This window comes from Cydia pomonella, chromosome 1 (genome assembly GCF_033807575.1).
Source record: "Cydia pomonella isolate Wapato2018A chromosome 1, ilCydPomo1, whole genome shotgun sequence".
NCBI lineage: Eukaryota > Metazoa > Arthropoda > Insecta > Lepidoptera > Tortricidae > Cydia > Cydia pomonella.
The window spans coordinates 8258061-8279100 of record NC_084703.1 but is presented as its reverse complement, the minus strand read 5'-3'; the positions used below and the strand labels follow the sequence as shown (position 1 = coordinate 8279100).

Below are 21040 nucleotides of genomic sequence, written 5' to 3'. Positions count from 1 at the left end.
AACGGTAAAACCCGTTTTGGCGCATACGACCTTATAGAATAAGCTAGCGTAATGGAAAATACACTACACGCGAAGTATCGGGATGAGCGCGCAAGTTCAACTTCGTTAAACGTTAAAGTGTTATATTTCGGAAGATTTAACGCAAGTTAACGTTAACCTACATCATAACTTCATAACAGAGAAGGTTAGCCCTACAACGTACACAATCGCTAGCACCGACGAACCCTGTATTTCTCTCGGAAGATACTCAGGACCTTACCCGTAAAGATAACGACGACGGCGATACCCCAAGAACTGGTGTTCCGTACCCGAGAGGATTTGTGGACGTCCAGCTAATGCTGATAGGACTGATAGGGTACGGGGACGTTCTCCAGGACTAGATGAGTAGATTAAAGTAAACCGGTTTACTAATGAATAGCCAAAATACATTTCCCAAAGTATCACATAGCAAACTATTTTATTCAAATTATCATTTGCCAAAAAATCGTTTGTCAAAACAACTTATCGCAATTTTACTGTTAGCAAAACTCTTTTTTGGCAAGTTATTGCTTAGCAAATAATTGATTGGTCCTAATTTATTTTACCAAGTATTATTTAGTCGAATGTATCGTTTGGCATAACGTACTCCTATATCCGGTATGATACTAAATAATCTTTCAAAATCTAACCATGCTGTACAATTTTTCCTAAGAAACTACCCTATAAAAGCGAATAACCTGGAAAACATATTTGTCAAATTTCGTGAATTCCCATCTGTCACCGCCGGGCACAAATGGGAAGGATCCATTCCCAACAGTAGCCGGCGGGGTCAAATGGGAATGAGTATTTCCCATCTGTGACCGCCTCGGATTCTTCCTGTCTTTTTTAGGGTTTCGTAGTTACCCGGAAACCCTTATGAATGAATGAATGAATTAATTAATGATGCTTTTATTCGAAACACATACACAACAACATAAAAATATACTTAAGTCTAGGTAAATTAGAAGTTACAGTGCTGCGGGTGGTGCGAAAATGATAACACTCAGCATGTGTCGCAGGACATGAGTAGTGTTGTGACGCTGATTTTCAGTGTACCCATTGACACGTAAAACAACACAGAACATAAAACAGAACCGAAGCAGAATACAACAGAATGTGCAGTTGACATTGTAATTTAGACATATAATACGTACAAGAAAACCAAGACATGTTTATTAATAAATACAGGTTCAAATACAGGTGGGTGTAGTCGGCTAGGTGGAGATCGTTTGTTTCTTGAGAAGGTGCAGTTTCAGTTTAGTTTTGAACACGAATAGTGAACTGGCATTTCTAATTGGTGGCGGAAGATTATTCCAGCTCCGCGTGGCTGCGTACCGGAAGCTGCCACGGAAACTAGCCGACCTGTGTCTAGGACAGATGAGGCAGATCGCTTTGCACCATGATCGTTAGTGCTAGAAAGCTGCAATTTGGCATGGATATATTAATCATGCATTGCGACAAAACGGTAAAATAAAAACTTCAAAAAAAAGATTTGGGTACCTACCATACAAATTGTTTTTTTAAATTGTTTTTTTTTCTTAAATAATTTTATTTTCGGGTGTCATCCCTCCGAAAGAAAGAAAAATTGTGCCTCCGCCCTCGAACTTTTGAACCATGGTACCAAAAAATACTTATAAGTAAAAACGTGAAACAAAAGCTTAATAAATACTTTCAGTGAAACCTATATCGAATATGATCGGTCCAGTCGTTTTTGGGTTATTGCCAAAAATCTTCTCTTCTTATTAAACTGACGTACTGGGCGCTGCAAAGGTTCATGTATGCTTGTTATGTACTAATAGCCCCCGTTTGGCCTATTATGATAGAATGGTAACTACGAGACCCTACACTGCTTGCACACATGTTTCTCCGATGACATGCTCTTGGCCGATTTTTTTATTATACAAATGTGGATTTTGACAGTTGCTATAACAGATAAAATTCCAATTCGTGAAATACAAAACTTTTACTTTTAATACTAAAATAGTGATCAAACCTCCTACATAACTCTATACTTGTTATAGGTAGTCTATAGGTAGTTGTTATTACGAAACAAGTGAACATTTTTTCACATTTATGATATAAATTATTTAATGCTGCACCGCGTAAAGTGGGGACCTACATTATATGATTTTTATTTCACGAATTGAAATTTTAACTGTTCAAAATAGCAACTATCAACATAATAAACCCTTTTGTCCCTTTTTGGTACGGAGCCCCAAAAAGACAGAAAGAAACTGAGGCAGTCACAGATGGGCTTGGATCCTTCCCATGGGCACAGATGGGAATTCACCTCAAATTTAGGATAGGCCCCATTATACAATTTCAGCAGTATGATTTACACGTTCAACTCCCTGAGCATGGCTAAACGTTGAAACGTATACCGATATAGATATTTCCATTTAAACATTAAATTGACTCTTGCAAAGGGCTAAAAAGTTTGTTGTTTGGTAATGTTTCAGGCCGAATACTGGGCCTAGAGTTGGTGGCGCCGGTGAAATCTAACGGCCTCCGCTGTAGCGTCGCCGTGTTTGTTTGCTGGGCCCTCGTGGTGGCCGTCGGCCTCGGCCTCTACCTCTTCCAACTCGCCACCAAGCCCACCAGAATAGACCTAGGTAATATTCGGACTGATCCCCTAACATCTTAACATACTGGTCTGTTAGGTACGAACTAAGTACCTTTATTCTCTTCTGATTTGTTACATACTAACAATTTCTCTCTGTTACATTTTTTAACAAAAGAGCTACTCAAGCTGCATCTTTGGTGGTGCATATATCCAATCCATGGAATCAAAAAAAAGATAAATAGTATTATGGAGTTAACATATGACAAGACTTTCAAATCTTTCAACACCTTAAATCAGATTATTTGAAATGGTTTCACATAGAAAATCCAAGCGCTTACGAATTTCTGAAACTCATTTAACACAAATTTGATATAATGACCATAACTAGGCATCACATTTTAAATAACTGGTAGATATGCTTATAAATAACTATAATTTGGAACTAAACAAGCACAAAATAATGCGTATTTTTTTGGGTTAGGTCTGAATGAAACCTGGTATTTCCGGCGTGACGATTGGCAAGCGATGCCTCCGTACAACACAGACTACCTGTCCCTGCCAGTCCACAACGTTGTAATAGGCCACACGGGCGCGGGCTACTGTAACCAGACTCGCCGCTGCATTGAAGCAATGCTAGCAACACAACAAGACAATCTACGAAGAGATTTTGACGATATCGTCCCTAACTTTTTAATCGGCGGTGAAGGAACGGTCTTCGAAGGACGAGGAGCAAACGTCGTAGGGGCAATGGTGAAGGGTTACAACTCAAAGAGTATAAGCATCATGTTCATGGGAGACTACAATACAGATATGACAGCTGATATCCAGTTTACACACTTGAAGATTCTGATAGAGCAGCTCGTGAAGGATGGCGTGCTGGACCCAGACTACGTGGTGCACGGCCAGTGCCAGTTGTCGCCGGACACGGTGCAGCCGGGGCGACACGTGTTGGACCACTTACACAAAGTGCCGCATTGGAATCCCGCAAACACAGAACATTGTCTTAAATATTTTAGGACTTCGTAGGGAAACATATATCGTAAACTAAAAAAAAATATGGGACGTGAAATGTTAATAGATTATAAACAGAAAACCCTTGGAACCTCTTCTAAGTATTATGAGTAAATGAAAAGAGAGTATTAGTTACCAGACTTAATAAATGCGTGTGACGTTTTCAAGTAAAAGGTACCACATTGTCGGTCGTCGATAAAATTGATTTCAAATTGAAGCTTTAAGGAAATAGCGCCTTATTAACAAACGACAATAAGTACCCTTTTGGTTGAAAACGGCACAAATAGCTAGTTTAAACTAGAGTTCCTAAAAAAAAAATTTGAATTTTATCAAAGTAATATAAATCTTTATTCACTTGGAAACAGATACCAAAAATCTAATCAGATATAATTCATTTTAGTCTCGGGTACAGAAATTGTGTCTAGCTGTGCCTAGAATTTGAAAAAAAATCGTAGATTGATTCTCGAATGTGCTGTGCACCGGGTTGCTATGGGTTCTACGTTGTACTCTGGTCTAAACATCTCAAGTCGAATAATCTATTGGTTGGGCTAAATTTAAAAAAAATGAATTAAATATTATGTATTGAACCCGTATTAGTATTACTTAAATGTTAAATTTCTAAATAAATGAATGTGCTAAGCTCTCAAAAAATATTTACAAATAAATTACGTGCCATCTAATCGTACCTACTCCATCATTCGACACGAGAGGTACAATCAATTATTTAATAAATACATGAAGTAAACGTATTGTAATTAAAATATCAAATTTATTATTCATTAATTTAAAAAATATATATAGGTAACACATGGGGCTTTTTTATCGATTTTTATTTCGTTAGATTTGGGTAAATCATGGCTGGTTTGAAGAGCTCCTCATTCTGGGTCAACTTGTCCTGAAAAAACTAAGAACTTAATTTTCCTTTGAGTTACGAAATTACCATACATTTCGTAACATAGCGAATGATTTTTTGGTCAAATTGCGATTATATTATACAGAATAGGAAACTAATTATCCACCGTATCGAATTCTGACGAAACAAAAGCTCGACAACAAAAATAATTGGCTAAGATTTCCGTCCCTCATATCATAAGTGTCTTAAAATATCGTCAGGTGACAAGCAAAACTCATTAATTACCTACTAAAATATAAACAAAAATCAAAATTATTTTAGTAGTAATATGAAAATTAGTGAGTTTTGCTTGTCACCTGACGATATTTAAGTGTATTCGAACGCATCCTAACGTTTACTGCAGTATTGTATTGACTTTACAATTTAGAGTTTTTCAGTAGCAGCCGTAGGCATGGTATAATATAGACCTTGTCATTCACGAGGACTCGTGCCTTGTCATGCCATTAAAGGTTAGATCTATAGAAGGTGGAGGTAAGAAATGGAATCTCCATGTACCAAAAAGGGTCATCAAAAAACCTTAAATAGGTGACGCTACAATACCTAAAATACTTGAATTTTTAATCAAATAATAAACAGCGCACACTTCACTCCGTCAATAACGCCTAGGTTCTTAGCTACTCTAGCGCTGGTGTGGAACGATTTGGAACTATTATTTATAGCTGACCGCTGGACACTTTTGCATCAGTTCTACCATAAGAGATTTCACTCCTTTTAATTCCACGCTCCTTAGTTAGATCTGTCAAATACGCGCGTCATCGTGAATGACACGACCTAAAATTGTAAATATTAGAAGATAGAGATGACATTATCCCATTGTATATATATATTTTATTCTTTGTTGTCAACTTGTCATAAGTATGTCATTTTGATGTGGGCATTGCAAGATGCTGGCTTTGTCTTTATGGTATTAGTAGATTAACTTAGATTATCTAGACTGATAGCGAACAAATTTCGCAGCGAATTGATCTCCTAATTAAATGTTGTGTTTATCAATAAAAGTCTCACTTTATAAGAATCCATTCATTGTTTTCAATACATGAATATCTACATGTCGGCGACCGAAGGTGAAATCATGCAAATCATGGCATTCCTAAGCATATCGTGAACCTTTAAAATCATTGTCTCGTTTCCTGAGTCGACGGAGCTCCGCTACGCGGGGCTCCTATTTCTGAACAGTTTGCCCTTCGGGAATCTGATGCAACTGAAAGAACCTATCCTACAGCTATTGGCTTAATGTGACTACCGACAAAACATTCCGCAGGAACTTTCCAATCGGCCTGATTTCATGATCGGCCGCCGTCATATATAACCCGACATACATAATCCACGTTGAACGCCGAAAGTGACGAGATTGCGCCATACTTTTATAAACAGTATCTACTCGTACGTGACTATCGATTGCCCGGGTCGATTCAACGGGAAGTACCCTATACATACATTTTAATACCCTTGAGAGTGTCGAAATATACGTTTTATGCGACATAATAACCGTATCTTTTTCTTACGTTTACTAAAAAAATTGATTGTGTCACAGCTTCAAGGGATTGTAGACCTGAGTAGGTGATTTTAATTTCAACTCGATACCTCCAGGCGTTCCCGAGATAAAGGGTCTTGACAAGCAGACGAACGGACAACGAAGTGAAAAGGATACCGTTTTATTTTTATTTTAAGGTACCCTGCATCCGAAAGCAGTATCTTTAGCAACTTTAGTATAAAATAGCTAGTTTAGCCGAGGGACGTGTCGAGACGGGTCTTGGATCAACATATACACATTGAATCAAAATTAAACTTTTTATTTGATAATTTGTTACTTGATGCAAGAAAGTAGTTTTTGGCCCAAGATCATTTTAAGACATTTTATTTCTTAGACGAAGACAATTTCGAGTTTTCTTATAAGTATTGAAATTCGAAAAATCTTGAAACAAATGAAGTCAGAAAATTGAAGGAAACAATAAATATGGAGCGCCCCGCGAAACTTACGATTGAAGATTTGGCCGTCGTGCGGGGTTTTACTTTTTATCTCAACAACTACACGGATAAAAAAGGTCTTGAACCAAGGAATATTATTTGTTTCAAAACCTTGAGATAAAACGCGCCGGCTAAATCTTCTGTAACTAATAGGTAAGTTTCGCACGACGCGAATATTTTAGTACTCGTATTCGGTTCTAATTTTCTGGCTTTAGGTATACACGTCCCTCTTAGTTGTAATACGAAATTATTGTGTGTGTGTGTGTGTGTGTGTGAACTTTAATGTCTAACTACCTTGGGTGTTTTCTCAGTCGCCCTGTTGCGGGCGTTACTTGCGTTCCTAGCTTTAGTTTAGTTTTAGTTAGAACAACTAGAACAAGACAAGATATAAATTCCTAAGTAGGTAAATAGAAAAGTCTAATGTGCATACCACAATGCAATATGTAATAGATAAAGATTTTTATAACAGAAGTGGAATATAAATACAATAAATAACCGTGTTGCCTTTGCAATTGAAATCAGAAATATTTATTGTGAAAACTGTGTAGGTACAAGAATATGACTAGGTACATTTTTGATGAGTAACAACAGTTTTACCCTTTTCGGGCATACAATTTATTTTATCTTAAACTAGGTTTTAATATTTTATCTTAAACTATTTTTTAATACACATTTAGGTTTACATACTTAGTTATAAAATTATTTTAAGTTATAGAAGACTTATTGCGATTCGTGTGAATGTAAAGCTATCGATACCGTAACCTAGTGCACTTTTGTCTCGTTAAGCTTCCTTCAAGGCGTAACACATGTATCCCTCCTAGATTTCCTCTACATAGCCTATATAAGTTAATATAAGTGAGTTGTAAATCAGATAATATGGACAATATCTAAATTTATTCCGTGACCATAGAGATACCGGTGCTGAATTTCTGATCATTTCAGCCCACGTGTAGTGCGCACATTCGAAGAAAAAGAAAAAATAAAGTTGTAATCTAGGAGGGCTACGCCTCGCAGTTATCCACATACTTATTACTTACTTATTAGGGATTATTTTAACTGTGTTGTTTTGTGATGTCACCATTTAAAAGTGGAATATGTGCCTTGCTAATATGAAAAATCAAGTCTAGTAAAGTGAAAATGTGTGTTGTAAATTTAGTTTTATTCAGTTAATACAATTTGGTTATATTTATAAAGATTGTAAGACTGGACTTGGAAATTATAAATTTGTAATATTAAATATCTTATGTTGAAACGATACACGGATACAAGTTTTATTTATTTTTCCAGTATTTTTTTATTTAATTTTATTTAAATGTCATACAGATAAATACTCGTAGCACACTAATGTTGTAAGGGTTAACAATTTCTACTGTTGAACTAAATAAAATAGAATAGCTTCGTACAAGGTCTAGAGTACACTCGATATTATGAAGTTATTTTTATTGATTCCTCCTGTTAGAAGAATGGCATACTACTTACTTACAACTACTTATACCTATACGTATACGCTAGTAAAATTTTGTCTCTATGGTCAAAACTTATTCAGACAAGAAAACAGAAATCAGGTATTAAATAATACAATAATATATACTCGTAGTGAACTTAAAGAGAGTATTTCTTAGAGAATCTTAAAATACAAACTTTTCACTCTGTGTTGATAGGGTAGGCAGTAGACCGAGGCAAATCGGATCTAACTAAATAATCTGTTAATATTTAAAATACTGCCTATGACTGGGCGTTGCAAGATAAGAGGAGATACTTATAGGCACCGTGCAATTCAATTGGGCTGGTATCAAATATATCAAATATCAACGGTTTTTTTCTTGGTCCGTTTTGCTCTGTGATCCAATTCGCCTCGGTCTACCCTACTGATCTAAGACGCATTCGTCAGATTCCTTTTTTGTCAGGATAAATTTCAGCCTGTTTTCTTTCGGACGAAAACAGACTTTTGGTCAGATTCCGCTTTCGTCAGAATAAAACCGCACTGTTTGGTGTCTTATTAGACCCAGCAGTCGCTTTTAGCTACATACGGGTTTTCGCATGTTATTGGCTTCGCTCGCGTAGCTCGCGCTGGCACTGAATGTGATAGGGCTATGACGTCGCTGCCACACAGCAGACTGGGCACGGTCGGAAATGTGTACACACCAGGCAAGCATAACGCGAGAGCAAGTTTTTAGAGCGCCAAGAAAGCCTAATCTTATATATTCTTCCTTGCATACGGCTGTGATGTCGCTGTCGCAAAACCGACTGGGAACGGTCGGAAACGTGTACACACCAGGCAAGCATAGCACGAGAGCAAGGACTTCGCTGAATATAAAAAAATAAACCCATTTAATTTGTAATGAAGAGAAAATTACATCAAAACAAACGTCAAAGATGGCGTCAGCATTTCAGGAGTACCTACCTAATATTAAATGTGTGTATGTAACAAGTAATTTATACATATAACATTACAACATTACATACACAAAAATCACTATGTCAAAACTTAAAATCTATAAGCTATATGCACATAAAAGACAAAAAAACCAAACAAAGACACTAAAACTAAAAAATAATAATAATTAATATACTGCCCTACTTATAATATCAACCCCATTCCGACTCCCCAGTCCAAAAGTACCAAAAATACTTGCGTAATTGCCGCGCTGGATGGCAAGCGATAATTGTTGGACTAAGTTGGAGCCTGAACAGGGATCGCACCCTCTGTCACGTAGACGCCGCCTCAAGTCCCTAACCAATTTTTCAGCCTCCGAACACCACGGCCCTGCCGTTTCGACCGCAACCGGAACAAAATCATACGCTGGTTCCAGGTTGGCATATTTTAATCGCTTGAGCCTCGCGGCATTTTCCGCGGCTGCGCCTGCCAACCTGCTAGTAGTGGGAGCAAGATGAGTAGGCGCAAATGTACTCACGCAAGTTGCATCCCACAGCAAGCAGCGGCCTTTGGCCCATGGAACAAGCATTAGGCCATTGGGGCGCTTGCCGTCTGTACGGCTTAAGCTTTGAGGCTTCTAAAGGGTATGTATGTATGTATAAACTTTATGAATAGGTAATATATATATACAGAGTGTTTCCTGTAACAGGAGCAATAATTAAACTATAGGCTGTACTCCTCAAACTGACCAACATTTGTTCATTTTTATACCATATTTGTTTTGTTGATTTTTATACCACATTGAAGTTAATTCTAAGCCGCAATGTATTGCGAATTTGTTTTTGTTTAAAGCGTGACAAGCAACGTCAAACACACTGATGTCAGCGTACATTGAAAATTTAATTAAATTTGTATGAAAAAGTTAAAGTCAAAAGATTTCATAATTTTTAAAAGTTGTTAATCAAAAGTTATATCGTTTCAGGAGTACAATATATGGTTTAATTATTAGCTCGTGTTACAGGAAACACCCGGTATACCCGGTACTCGACTGAAAAGCTGTCTATTAAGTATCTCAGTGGACAAAAATATGCGGTATACAAGGTGCCCGTGAGCATTGCGAAGTTTTTTTTTCCCTTTTTTTAAACCAGGAGTGTTTTAAAAAAGAGGAAAAAAACAAACGTAATTTTTATTGATAAACACATAACCTAAATTTAACTAAAAAGTTTTTTTTTATTTGGGGGTAGCCTCTCGAATAATTTTTTTTAATTTTCCGATGTCAATCAATAGGTATGTCCAGACTAAACCTCAAAGTGGCAATACCGCAGTCAAAAATGTGTTATGTACCGACTTATGGCGAAAGAATGATTTCGAAAAACATTTAATTATCTCTGAAACTAGGCCTAATCCAGAGAATTTTATATGACATTTTAGTAAAATGTCTCGCAATGCTCACGGGCACCTTGTATATGATCAATCACGGCGGCACGTGAATGGTCTTTTTTTATAGTTGACTACTGCGTATCAAAATGAATCTTGTAGTTGATGAAAAGTACGCAATTATAGTTTGGTATATGAAATATTAATTCAACCATTGCAGTTGACGAGTAGAAAAAAATATTTTATGTGGGAAACCAATATGTTGGCGAGTCATGAAAACTACCTTTTGTTGATGTTTGCTGCCTGCCATGCCCATTTCCCAACTGCACACATATACAATTATGCACGTCGATCGATAACGGACTGTACCTAAGTTCGAAAACTTAAAGAGAAAGAGAAAGTGCCGAGTGCGGCTAACTTCTTGCCAGTAAATCAATGCACTAGACTTGCACTAGAAATTAGTCATAACAATTTGTCACTTAAGCTTCGGAAAGTAACGTCGTTTGAAAGCAGTCGAACCGCCAGAAGTCCCTAACCTCTTACCATTTCACGAATTTTATACACCAGGATACCATTTCCGCCTAAGAGGTCGACATAACCAAGCGCAGGAGCATTGAGACACAAGTAGTGTCAGCGTTATTTGATTGTAGAATTTATTTCTAGACGATAGGGTTGTTATTTCTTTACGAGCCTCACATATTTACGTCGAAATGGTTATAAGAACAGCGATACTAGGCCAGAGGGTGGTTACCACCCGCTGCACCCCGTTAGCACATACAAATGAGCTTCCTATGTAGTCGTGAATGCACTAGACTTGCGCACTGCAAGGCCTAGATCAAGGTAAGTGTGCCTTATCCCGAATAATGCATTTCGAGTTAGTAAAGTTTTCTAATATTCAAATTTATGTCTGAAAATCATGAAATGTATTATTACAGTCAAGCGTGAGTCAGACTTATGAACAAATACTTATGCTTTTAGACTGTTTTAGAGACACAGCGTTTACGTGAAACGTGGTGAGGACAGCTATTGCGAAGGCCGAAGCCCGAGATCCGCTTAGAGATGAAGGCCCGAAACGTCCCCAAGAAGAGTGGCTACACGCGAGACTGAAGGCCGAGCTGAAGGAGATTAGTGCTTGAGCACTGTGTTTGAACCATAGACATATATTTTACTTCGTAAATACTGGCCTTACGAGCACTACGAATGGGGCCAATACATGGGTGTCAAAATCCCACTTAGTTACACCGCTGCGCTCAGTCGTCTGGCGAATTGCGCACTGGAAACGCGTCACGTAATGCCATTGCCAATTTAGAAAAAATGCCTAATTGTGTTGTGAAATTGTGTAAAAACTATTACAGAAAAATCAAATACAGTTATGAGATTTCATATCATTATAAATCATTTAAAATTACATTAATTTCTTGCTTAAAACAAATTTTAAACGATAATTTTGTTTCATATTGACCTTGCACGGCGCGAGACGCGATGAGGCAGTAGGCAGTACACAGACACACATTAAAGTAGACTGCACTCTCACCTCTAAAAATCGTGCCGAGCGAGATAGTTCGAGTGAGACCTCTGCTTTTACAAAATTTTACAAAGAATAGTCCTTTTGAATAGTCCTTTATTCCATCATCAGGATTTGGAAACTAGTCAAATTTATAATTGTAAACGTTAATTTAAGCACATGTGAGAAATAACCTAGAAATCAAGTTTTGTCTTTACATTGAGATTATTTCGTAACTTTTTACTACTAATATTTAATTGTAGATACCTAATGAAGTAATAAAAAAGTTATTTTTAGGGTTCCGTACCTCGAAAGGAAAAAACGGAACCCTTATAGGATCACTTTGTTGTCCGTCCGTCCGTCTGTCTGTCTATCAAAACCCTTTTTCTCAGGAACGCGTGGAGGTATCAAGCTGGAATTTATATCAAACACTCAGGTCTACTGTCCCTTGGAGCTGTGAAAAAATCAAGCTTTTAAGCCAACGCAATCAAAAGATACAGTCGTTTATGCCGCAAATTTTCGACAATCGCAAGGGAATCAAAACCTACAGTGTACTTCCCGTGAACTCAGAATCTTGAAATTAGGTACGAAGCAACGTCTTATAGCACAAATAAAGGAAAAATTGCGAAAACCGTTTATTTTTAGTTACAGCATATAATAATATATACCTACAGGTTTGTACGGAACCCTCGGTGCGCGCGTACGACTCGCACTTGGCCGGTTTTTTTAACTTTTAATTAATGATATAGAAATACATTTGAAAAAATATATTTAATTTCTCATATTAGCGAATTACTTTGGAAAATATTATATTTAATTAACTTGAATAGCTTAGGTACATCAAAGATTATATAACTTGGTACCTAATATCAAACCGGATCCGGTCCGGCCGATATAGAAAACGAAGTGTCGGACGCCCCGGCCGGTCTAACGTGCTTAATAACTTCTTAATAACTTAATGACTTCACGTATTCGCGTAAACACGACTGTAAAAAAGCTTGGTAATAAAATTATGCTACAAAACGTATACGCTTCACAAGAATCATCATCATCGTCCACAATGTTCATGCTTTAATTGATACTTCAATGGTTAGTTATTGTCACCTCTACCCTAGCGATTAGAATTGCTGCAACTGCAGTTTCTACACCTTTGGAATTTGAAATCAATGAGCTAGAAAATAAGACTCAGAACCCGACTGTATTCATTTCTCAACTACACATTATGCAGTTTGAAATGAACCGCTTGCAGTTATGCGCTCCTGGTGGCTTGATGCACATATTTCGCGACGTTGCATCACTGGCGGTGTGCTGCAATTGTTGCATATTGCACATAATGCACTTGACTCCGTCTAAGCTGACATTGCACCCAATTGAATAGAAAAAGTGAGGCGTTGGTATTATAAACGATATATTTATAAAATGTGACATATTAATGATGACATTCCACACTTTATCATTGCAAATGCCACGCAGTTACCTTGGTCCAACTCTTTTCGATTCGAGGTTTTCTGACTCGAAATTCAATCGACGCATAACAGCTTACCTATGTTACAGTGGGAATGGAGGGAAGGCATGGGAGGTTTGTATGAATATCGTATTCCTACAGGTTTAATCAAACTCTCTCTCCTATACAACTTAGGGCTGCTAAGCGTGGTGGCTCAAATTGGCCTACTATGATTCGGCCTTCGAATATTTTATACCAACAATATCAATACTTACCTAAATAGTAGTATACATCATAGTTACACATAATCATTATTTACGGTGGGTAATGTCGAGGTAACGGGTGTGGCTGACCACTTCAAACGGATAGGGCTGCTGTTTTTAGGGTTCCGTAGCCAATTGGCAAAGAGAATGATAAACCTAAAAAATATATGATGTACATTACCATGCAAACTTCCACCGAAAATTGGTTTGAACGAGATCTAGTGAGTAGTTTTTAGGGTTCCGTAGCCAAATGGCAAAAAACGGAACCCTTATAGATTCGTCATGTCCGTCTGTCTGTCCGATTCTGTCACAGCCACTTTTTTTTAATACGTCATAAAATTTTAAAAAAATTTTTTTTCATAAAACTCATACGGGGTATCTATGGATAGGTCTTCAAAAATGATATTTAGGTTTCTAATATAATTTTTTTCTAAACTGAATAGTTTGCGCGAGAGACACTTCCAAAGTGGTAAAATGTGTCCCCCCCCCTGTAACTTCTAAAATAACAGAATGAAAAATCTAAAAAAAATATATGATATACATTATCATGCAAACTTCCACCGAAAATTGGTTTGAACGAGATCTAGTAAGTAGTTTTTTTAATACGTCATAAATGGTACGGAACCCTTCATGGGCGAGTTCGACTCGCACTTGGCCGCTTTTTTTTAATACTTAAAATCCGATTAAAGGACACGAAAACGGACTCTTAAGATGAAGACGGAACTCAGATTTTTCAAATTTAGCAGATTTTTTATAATATATAACCCATCTATTTAATAAATACGATCACTTAGGTATTTAACCGTGCAGCTAAATGGCCGAATTCGGATAGCTTCAAATAATAGAAATGGATACTTAAATTAATAGGTTGGCATCAAATTGAAAGCTATTTGTTTCAGATACCAAATAGAAATACTGTCAACGAATAATAATGTAGAAGACCATTTTAAGGACACTTTTTTAAAGAATTAACGAGCTACTTATTAATTTTAAAATGAAGTATATAATACTTTAATAAATCCTCCTAAAGAAAATATACACTTAAATTGCATCATTACAATATTAGATTCTCTAGATATAGAAGATCTTTTCTCGGTTCCATCTTAAAGGCCCGTTGTCCGTTTTGGCGACCTAATCCCAAGAATGAGCTTAGGCGCTATTTTCGAAAACGGTAGTATCTGACCCTCCCACCCAGAAAAGAAACTACTCAGGCGTTATTGGTCTCTTAGATTAGTTATGGATCAGATTAATCCAGATCTAATTCACGACCTGTTATTAAAATCAGAATACGCCTGTGATTGGCGCTAAAATATTTATAAACATCCAAATTGTGTTATTGCTTAAATGTTACAATAAGTATAGGAAGGATGACCGACAAACTTAATAAAATAAAAATGCTTTGTGGTAGGTACGTCGTTGGAACGTCTTCTGGAGGCTGAGGAAAGCGAAACAGAGTTCGATAGTTGGCGCGAGTATCAAGAACACATACGTAACCCTACACCGGCAAGTAGGTAGCGAGTTTTATCTTAGGCCCCATACGCACTATGCGGCCAGCCGTGTGCAGTTGCGGCGGACCGCTTAGTGCGTTCAGTATTTATGGTTGCGGTTTCATACATTCTTAACCGTCATGCGGCTGTCCGCACGCGGCTAGCCGCTAAGTGCGTACGTAGCCTTAGGATTATTTATAAACCCTTCACTTACATCCATAAAACGCTCCTCAAGGCCTCAGTAGTGAAGACAATTATTTGACATCGAATCAAAAATATATAGGGTTCGCCTTCAGCGACGGAATATATACAGACGAAGCTCTTAGTACGTTTTTGTCTACCAAAGTCCATAAGAGTGATTAAATAAATAAAAAAAAGGAAAATATGAGAAAAATAATTTCAGCGTTTTTGAAAATTCGTCCCCTAACAGGGTTAGGAAAGGGTTGAAAATTTGTAACGGGAATGATTTAATTAGGGACATGAATTTAGTAGGAAGTGAAAATAATAGAAAATAAGAAATAGTAAATTGTGCAACGAGGGGGGTAAGCGAAATTTTCGACACGAGGGTGAGGAGCGCGAGGGTGGAATTAAAGACCCGAGTTTGCAATATTCTTACCCCCGGAGTTACACACAATGTTTTTCATCACACTTGGGAAGAAAAAAACTTAAATTTAAGCGAGATAATTCTTAAATAGGGTGACATTTCAAACATTCGTCCGCCATTTTGGAATTTCTTGGCAGGTGAGGCATCGAAGGCACAGACCTATTCGGCATTCAGCCACGATTGAAAATTATGTAAAAATTAATCAAATGAAATAATTTTAAACATAAACAAAAATATTAAATTATATACGTCAGTATTTTAAAAGTAAAACTCATTTATGCTACTCGGTTTGTATGAATAAGTGACATAATTAAAAAAAAAGCTATAACTCCCAAGGGAATTATATTGATAACTCCCGCGGGAACAAAATAGGCCTTTGTCCTTTAGCACACCTGCATGAAACAAGATCTTTTTCGAGCAAGTGTGATGAAAAATAATTTTAGTGCTTATGAAAATTCTACCCATTATAAATAAATTCGAGGGCTGGGAGGTCAAACCCGATAAATCAAAATATATTTTCGTTCAAATTAGGACTCCACGTCGTATGTCACATATAGCTTCCAGTTTCAAAAACTGTTTTGCTTGAGTTATCTGGTTTGACCACCCAGGCACCCACCCCTCGATATGTAGGATCAAAAAGAAATTGAAAGTGTGTTTCGGGAAATAAATCCACGCGGACAAAGTCGTGGGCAACAGCCAGTTGTATAAATGTCAACAATTTTTCCTGTTCAAAAAATCAAAACCAATTTTACAATTTCATTGCAAGTGAGAAAAATAGGAAATGAGCAACGAGTGGCGATAAATTAAAACACGACCGAAGGGAGTGATTTAAATCGACACTAGTCACGATTGTAAACGCCTCTTGATCATATTGTTTCGTTTACCTCGATTGACGTATTTATGTATTCGCAGCGTACTCTTGCCCGCTGTACGTGTGGACGGTGGTGCGCAACACGTCGCGCGCGGAGCGGCTCTCGTGCGCGTGCGCTGCGCTCGCGCTGGTACTTTGCACGGCGCTCATACTCTACTTCACGCTCGTGGTCAAGAGGGGCGAGCTCAACGTCGTCGATAGAGGTACCGCTGCTATATACTATACATTATAGCCCGCTATACCATGATCAACACTGTTAAAACTGTGTGTGTGTTGTGTTATGTGTTGCAAAGACATAAGGTCCTCCGAGATTCAGCTAAAACATTTACTTCCAGTGCAAGCTACGCGCTACGAGCGTAGCCGATGACACGGGAAAACCGTATGTAGCTAAAAGGGCCTACGAACACACAACACGCCTAGCGGGTCTCTGGCAGTGAACGTGATACGCAACTTGTCGTGTTCGGAGCATTTCTCGTGCGCATGCGCTGCTCGCGCTGGTGCTGTGCACGGCTCTTTCTATTCATACTCTACTTCAATCTTAAGATTAAATATGGCTGGAAATTGATCGAAAAGTTTTTTAGTATCAGTTAAACCAGGGGTTCCCAATCTTTTTCAACATGCGGCGCAGTTACAAGTTTAGTATTTTGCAACGGCGCCCTTGTCAATTTAAAATCACGGTCGAAAAAGAGTGACACGGCGCTATATTATTTACCGATGCGAGCGTTCAAATAGGTACCCGCGAATATTTGTGGTTTCGGATAATGATAGAACTCACGGCGCCCCTCTTTACTTTCTACGGCGCACCAGGGCGCCGCGGCGCACACTTTGGGAACCCCTGAGTTAAACCCTTAACTGCGTCTTTCCTGTAGGTAGACCTCATAAAATAAAAGGACTTCTTAATGTTCAAAACTTCTACTTACTATTTTAAAGCTCTATGACGAAAGTCTTAGTGATATCAAAGATAATGTATGTATTTTTTGTCTATGTAAAATGAAACCATACCTTAACTTTTACATTGTTTAAAGACAAAACGCCGGTTCTCTGGAACGATTTTGACTCAAATTGATAACTACTTAATTATTTCTAAAAAATAGACTCCATTAAAACTAAGTGACACATCAAGATTTAGGTAAAGTCGGTATGACAGCCAAGAGTGCCACGTGAGTGCAAACTTAGCGTAGTCGGAATCTATTAGGGTCAGGTATACTTGTGCCGTTCTCGAAAACGTTCTCAGTTTTGTATAGGTAGTGTTATCGCACGAGAACATTCCCTATACAAAACTGAGAACGTTTTCGAGAACGGCACAAGTATACCGTCAGATCAGGTTTGTTTGAAAGAGCGGCATTAATGCAGACATAAAAGTGCATAGTTCATGGGAAATGGGTATAATAACTAGTGCTATGAGTAACAAATTTTATTACTAAATAATAAAAATTAACTCAGCTTAGCATCAGAGTCATTGACATATGTATATCCAAGCCATCCAAGGACGGGCCTTACGGGCAATAAGAATGTGGCCAGTACAGTGCAGCGGTGTTACGCACACACAGTGAGTGTCACCGCTGAACTAGCCCCATTCTTAGTGCCCGTAAGGCCCGTATAGATGTCAATAATATGTATTTGCTAAGTTCATTTGACCCGAATAAATAGTTAGATATTTAATTAGGCACCAAAGATAGCGTTTTAGATATCACCACAAATCAGCACTTTTTTTATCGTCCCACCATTTTGTCGCGTACTCGTACCATTAAGTCTTATAGATTATCTTTAGCCATACCATCTATTGCAGTACTAGTATCAAGTAAAAATGTATCCGGCTTATCAGTACGATTATATCGAAGTATGTTTATTTAAACATTTACATCAGTGTGAATAGCAAACTCTTATCAGTTTGTTTGGTTTGTATAAAGTGCTTAATTCTTAGAAGACGAGAAATTACATGGAATCCTATCAATAGCATTCGATATTAATTAAGGCTAAGCTAATTAATGACAAAACTTTCCGCATTAAACAGTAGTAGCAAAGATTGATAGGCTGTAGAACCGGCAGTACAGAGTACAAAGGAGGAAATACTACCCGCATCTTTGGTACAATACCACAGGCTTCTTTGGTACAATTTACTTCGTTGTAATTAATTTTAGTTTCATAGCTACTTTTAGATTTAACGATATTATGACGTCGGTATTTATAATACCACTTTTTATAAGAAAATAAAAAATCTCTCGTTTCCCAGCCCCTCACGAGTGGAACATCACCCGCGAAGACTGGCTGGCGCGCGACATGACGGGCAACAACACGGTGGCACGATTTGCACCGCTCAAGCTGGTGGTGGTGCAACACACCGTCAGCCCCGAGTGCCACCGGTTCACTAACTGCGCTGCAGAACTGCGGAACTTGCAGAATTACTTCTTGGAGTCGAAGCATCTTGGATACGATATACCGTAAGTTGTAATACTCAAGCTGGTGGTGGTGCAACACACCGTCAGCTCCGAGTGCCACCGGTTCACTAACTGCGCTGCGGAACTGCGGAACTTGCAGAATTACTTCTTGGAGTCGAAGCATCTTGGATACGATATACCGTAAGTTGTAATACTCAAGCTGGTGGTGGTGCAACACACCGTCAGCTCCGAGTGCCACCGGTTCACTAACTGCGCTGCGGAACTGCGGAACTTGCAGAATTACTTCTTGGAGTCGAAGCATCTTGGATACGATATCCCGTAAGTAGTAATACTCAAGCTAGTAGTGGTGCAACACACCGTCAGCCCCGAGTGCCACCGGTTCACCAACTGCGCTGCGGAACTGCGGAACTTGCAGAATTACTTCTTGTAGTCGAATCATCTTGGATACGATATACCGTAAATAGTAATACTCAAGCTGGTGGTGGTGCAACACACCGTCAGCCCAGAGTGCCACCGGTGCACCGGACCGGGCAGAATTACTTCTTGGAGTCGAAGCATCTTGGATACGATATGCCGTAAGTAGTAATACTTACTCAAGCTGGTGGTGGTGCAACACACCGTCAGCTCCGGGTGCCACCGGATCACCACCTGCGCCGCGGAGCTGCGGAACTTGCTCTTTGTTTACATTATTTGTCATTTATATCGAATTCCCATTTAGATCTGCTAGTTATTTGTCATGAAAATTGTGTTGATGTTTTTTAAACTGATTACATGTTCTACTACTTATTTATTATTATTTATCACTTTGTTGTACCTACAGAAACAGGTTTAAATACATACAATTTACAGAAATTGAGGCACAAGGGCGAACTTATTCCTATCAGTATTCAGTTATCTTTACTATCGCGTTGTCGCATTTGTCGATCTTACAATAATACCAGAGGAAGTACCTAGGCACGTATTTCCATATCGAGTGCATGTGCATTGGTTCCGTTACAATATTAAAGCTTGGCAAGATTGTATTTGGCCTTCGATTGTTCCGGCGTTCAGTGGTCCATCTTAGAGTTGTGCGTGCTCGTTCACTGAAAAGATCGCTCCAAACTAGTACAAAGTACAATCTCACAAATGTACTAGTTCGCTCTACAGTAGTAAATTTAAAATTAGTTGTCTCGCTTACTCTCGTGCAGTTGCAACGAAATGACGGCTATGTGCTAGCAGAATCATTTAGGAATAGTTCGGTCTAGACAGTGCAGAGAATTGCGTCCGTTTGACTTTAGCACATGTACTACTATACACAAGCCTAGTCCATCCCTTCTCAAAGTCGTCCAATGCATACGCAGTCTTGCCATAAAAATAGTGTTATAGATAGGTAATATAATAGAGGTGGCACTAAAGAGTAAAGTATTACCAATAATGTGACGTAAACCACAAAATTAAATCGTGTATACTTACTTAGTTAGTTCATTAAGTTCTGTCACAAAGGTTTTGACTGATAAAATGTAATGCATTTTAATTAAAAAAGTTTGCCATGATTTAAAAGCTTGTTTATATATAATTATAGATCAAAACGTAGTGTAATTCGTTTAAAATATTTTTTTTAGTTTTATCATTCTGTTATTTTAGAAGTTACATGGGGGGGGGACACATTCTACCACTTTGGAAGTGTCTCTCGCGCAAACTATTCAGTTTAGAAAAAAAATGATATTAGAAACCTCAATATCATTTTTGAAGACCTATCCATAGATACCCCACACGTATGGGTTTGATGAAAAAAACATTTTTGAGTTTCAGTTCTATGGGGAACCCCCAAAATTTATTGTTCTTTTTTTGTGTGAAAAAACTTACCAAGTTTGAACAGTATAGTTCTTACAGTTTCGGAAAAAAGTGGCTGTGACATAAACGGATAGACAGACGGACATGACGAATCTATAAGGGTTCCGTTTTTTGCCATTTGGCTACGGAACCCTAAAAAGGGAGTAAAAAATCAGTGTCACATTAATAAAATGGGTTTAATTGTTTATTTGTATCAACCTACTTTATAAGGACGTTATTTTATCTCCAGCATTTAGTTCTCCGACAAGTCTGTACTTCAGCTATTACCCTTCAAACTTAGGGTACTTTTCAGTGACACGCTAATTTTTGACAGCCATCCAACGAGTAGGTACAGTCAGCGTCAAATACTTTGTAGCAACCAAAGTAGCCAAATAGTTCGGTACACCCTATATTTAGTATGGTGTACCG

At 38.0% G+C, this 21040-nt stretch overlaps 1 protein-coding gene across 1 annotated transcript in view; it reads left to right on the top strand.

Moving 5' to 3' along the window:
* LOC133529452 (uncharacterized) overlaps positions 1–21040 on the top strand; it is a 48356-nt gene that overhangs the window by 26123 nt on the left and 1193 nt on the right. Inside the window, exons 2-6 of the mRNA XM_061867165.1 lie at positions 2478–2630; positions 3063–3605; positions 14847–14945; positions 16442–16603; positions 18634–18841. Of these exons, the coding sequence (XP_061723149.1) occupies positions 2478–2630; positions 3063–3605; positions 14847–14945; positions 16442–16603; positions 18634–18841 (1165 nt within the window). The remainder of the gene's footprint in view (positions 1–2477; positions 2631–3062; positions 3606–14846; positions 14946–16441; positions 16604–18633; positions 18842–21040) is intronic.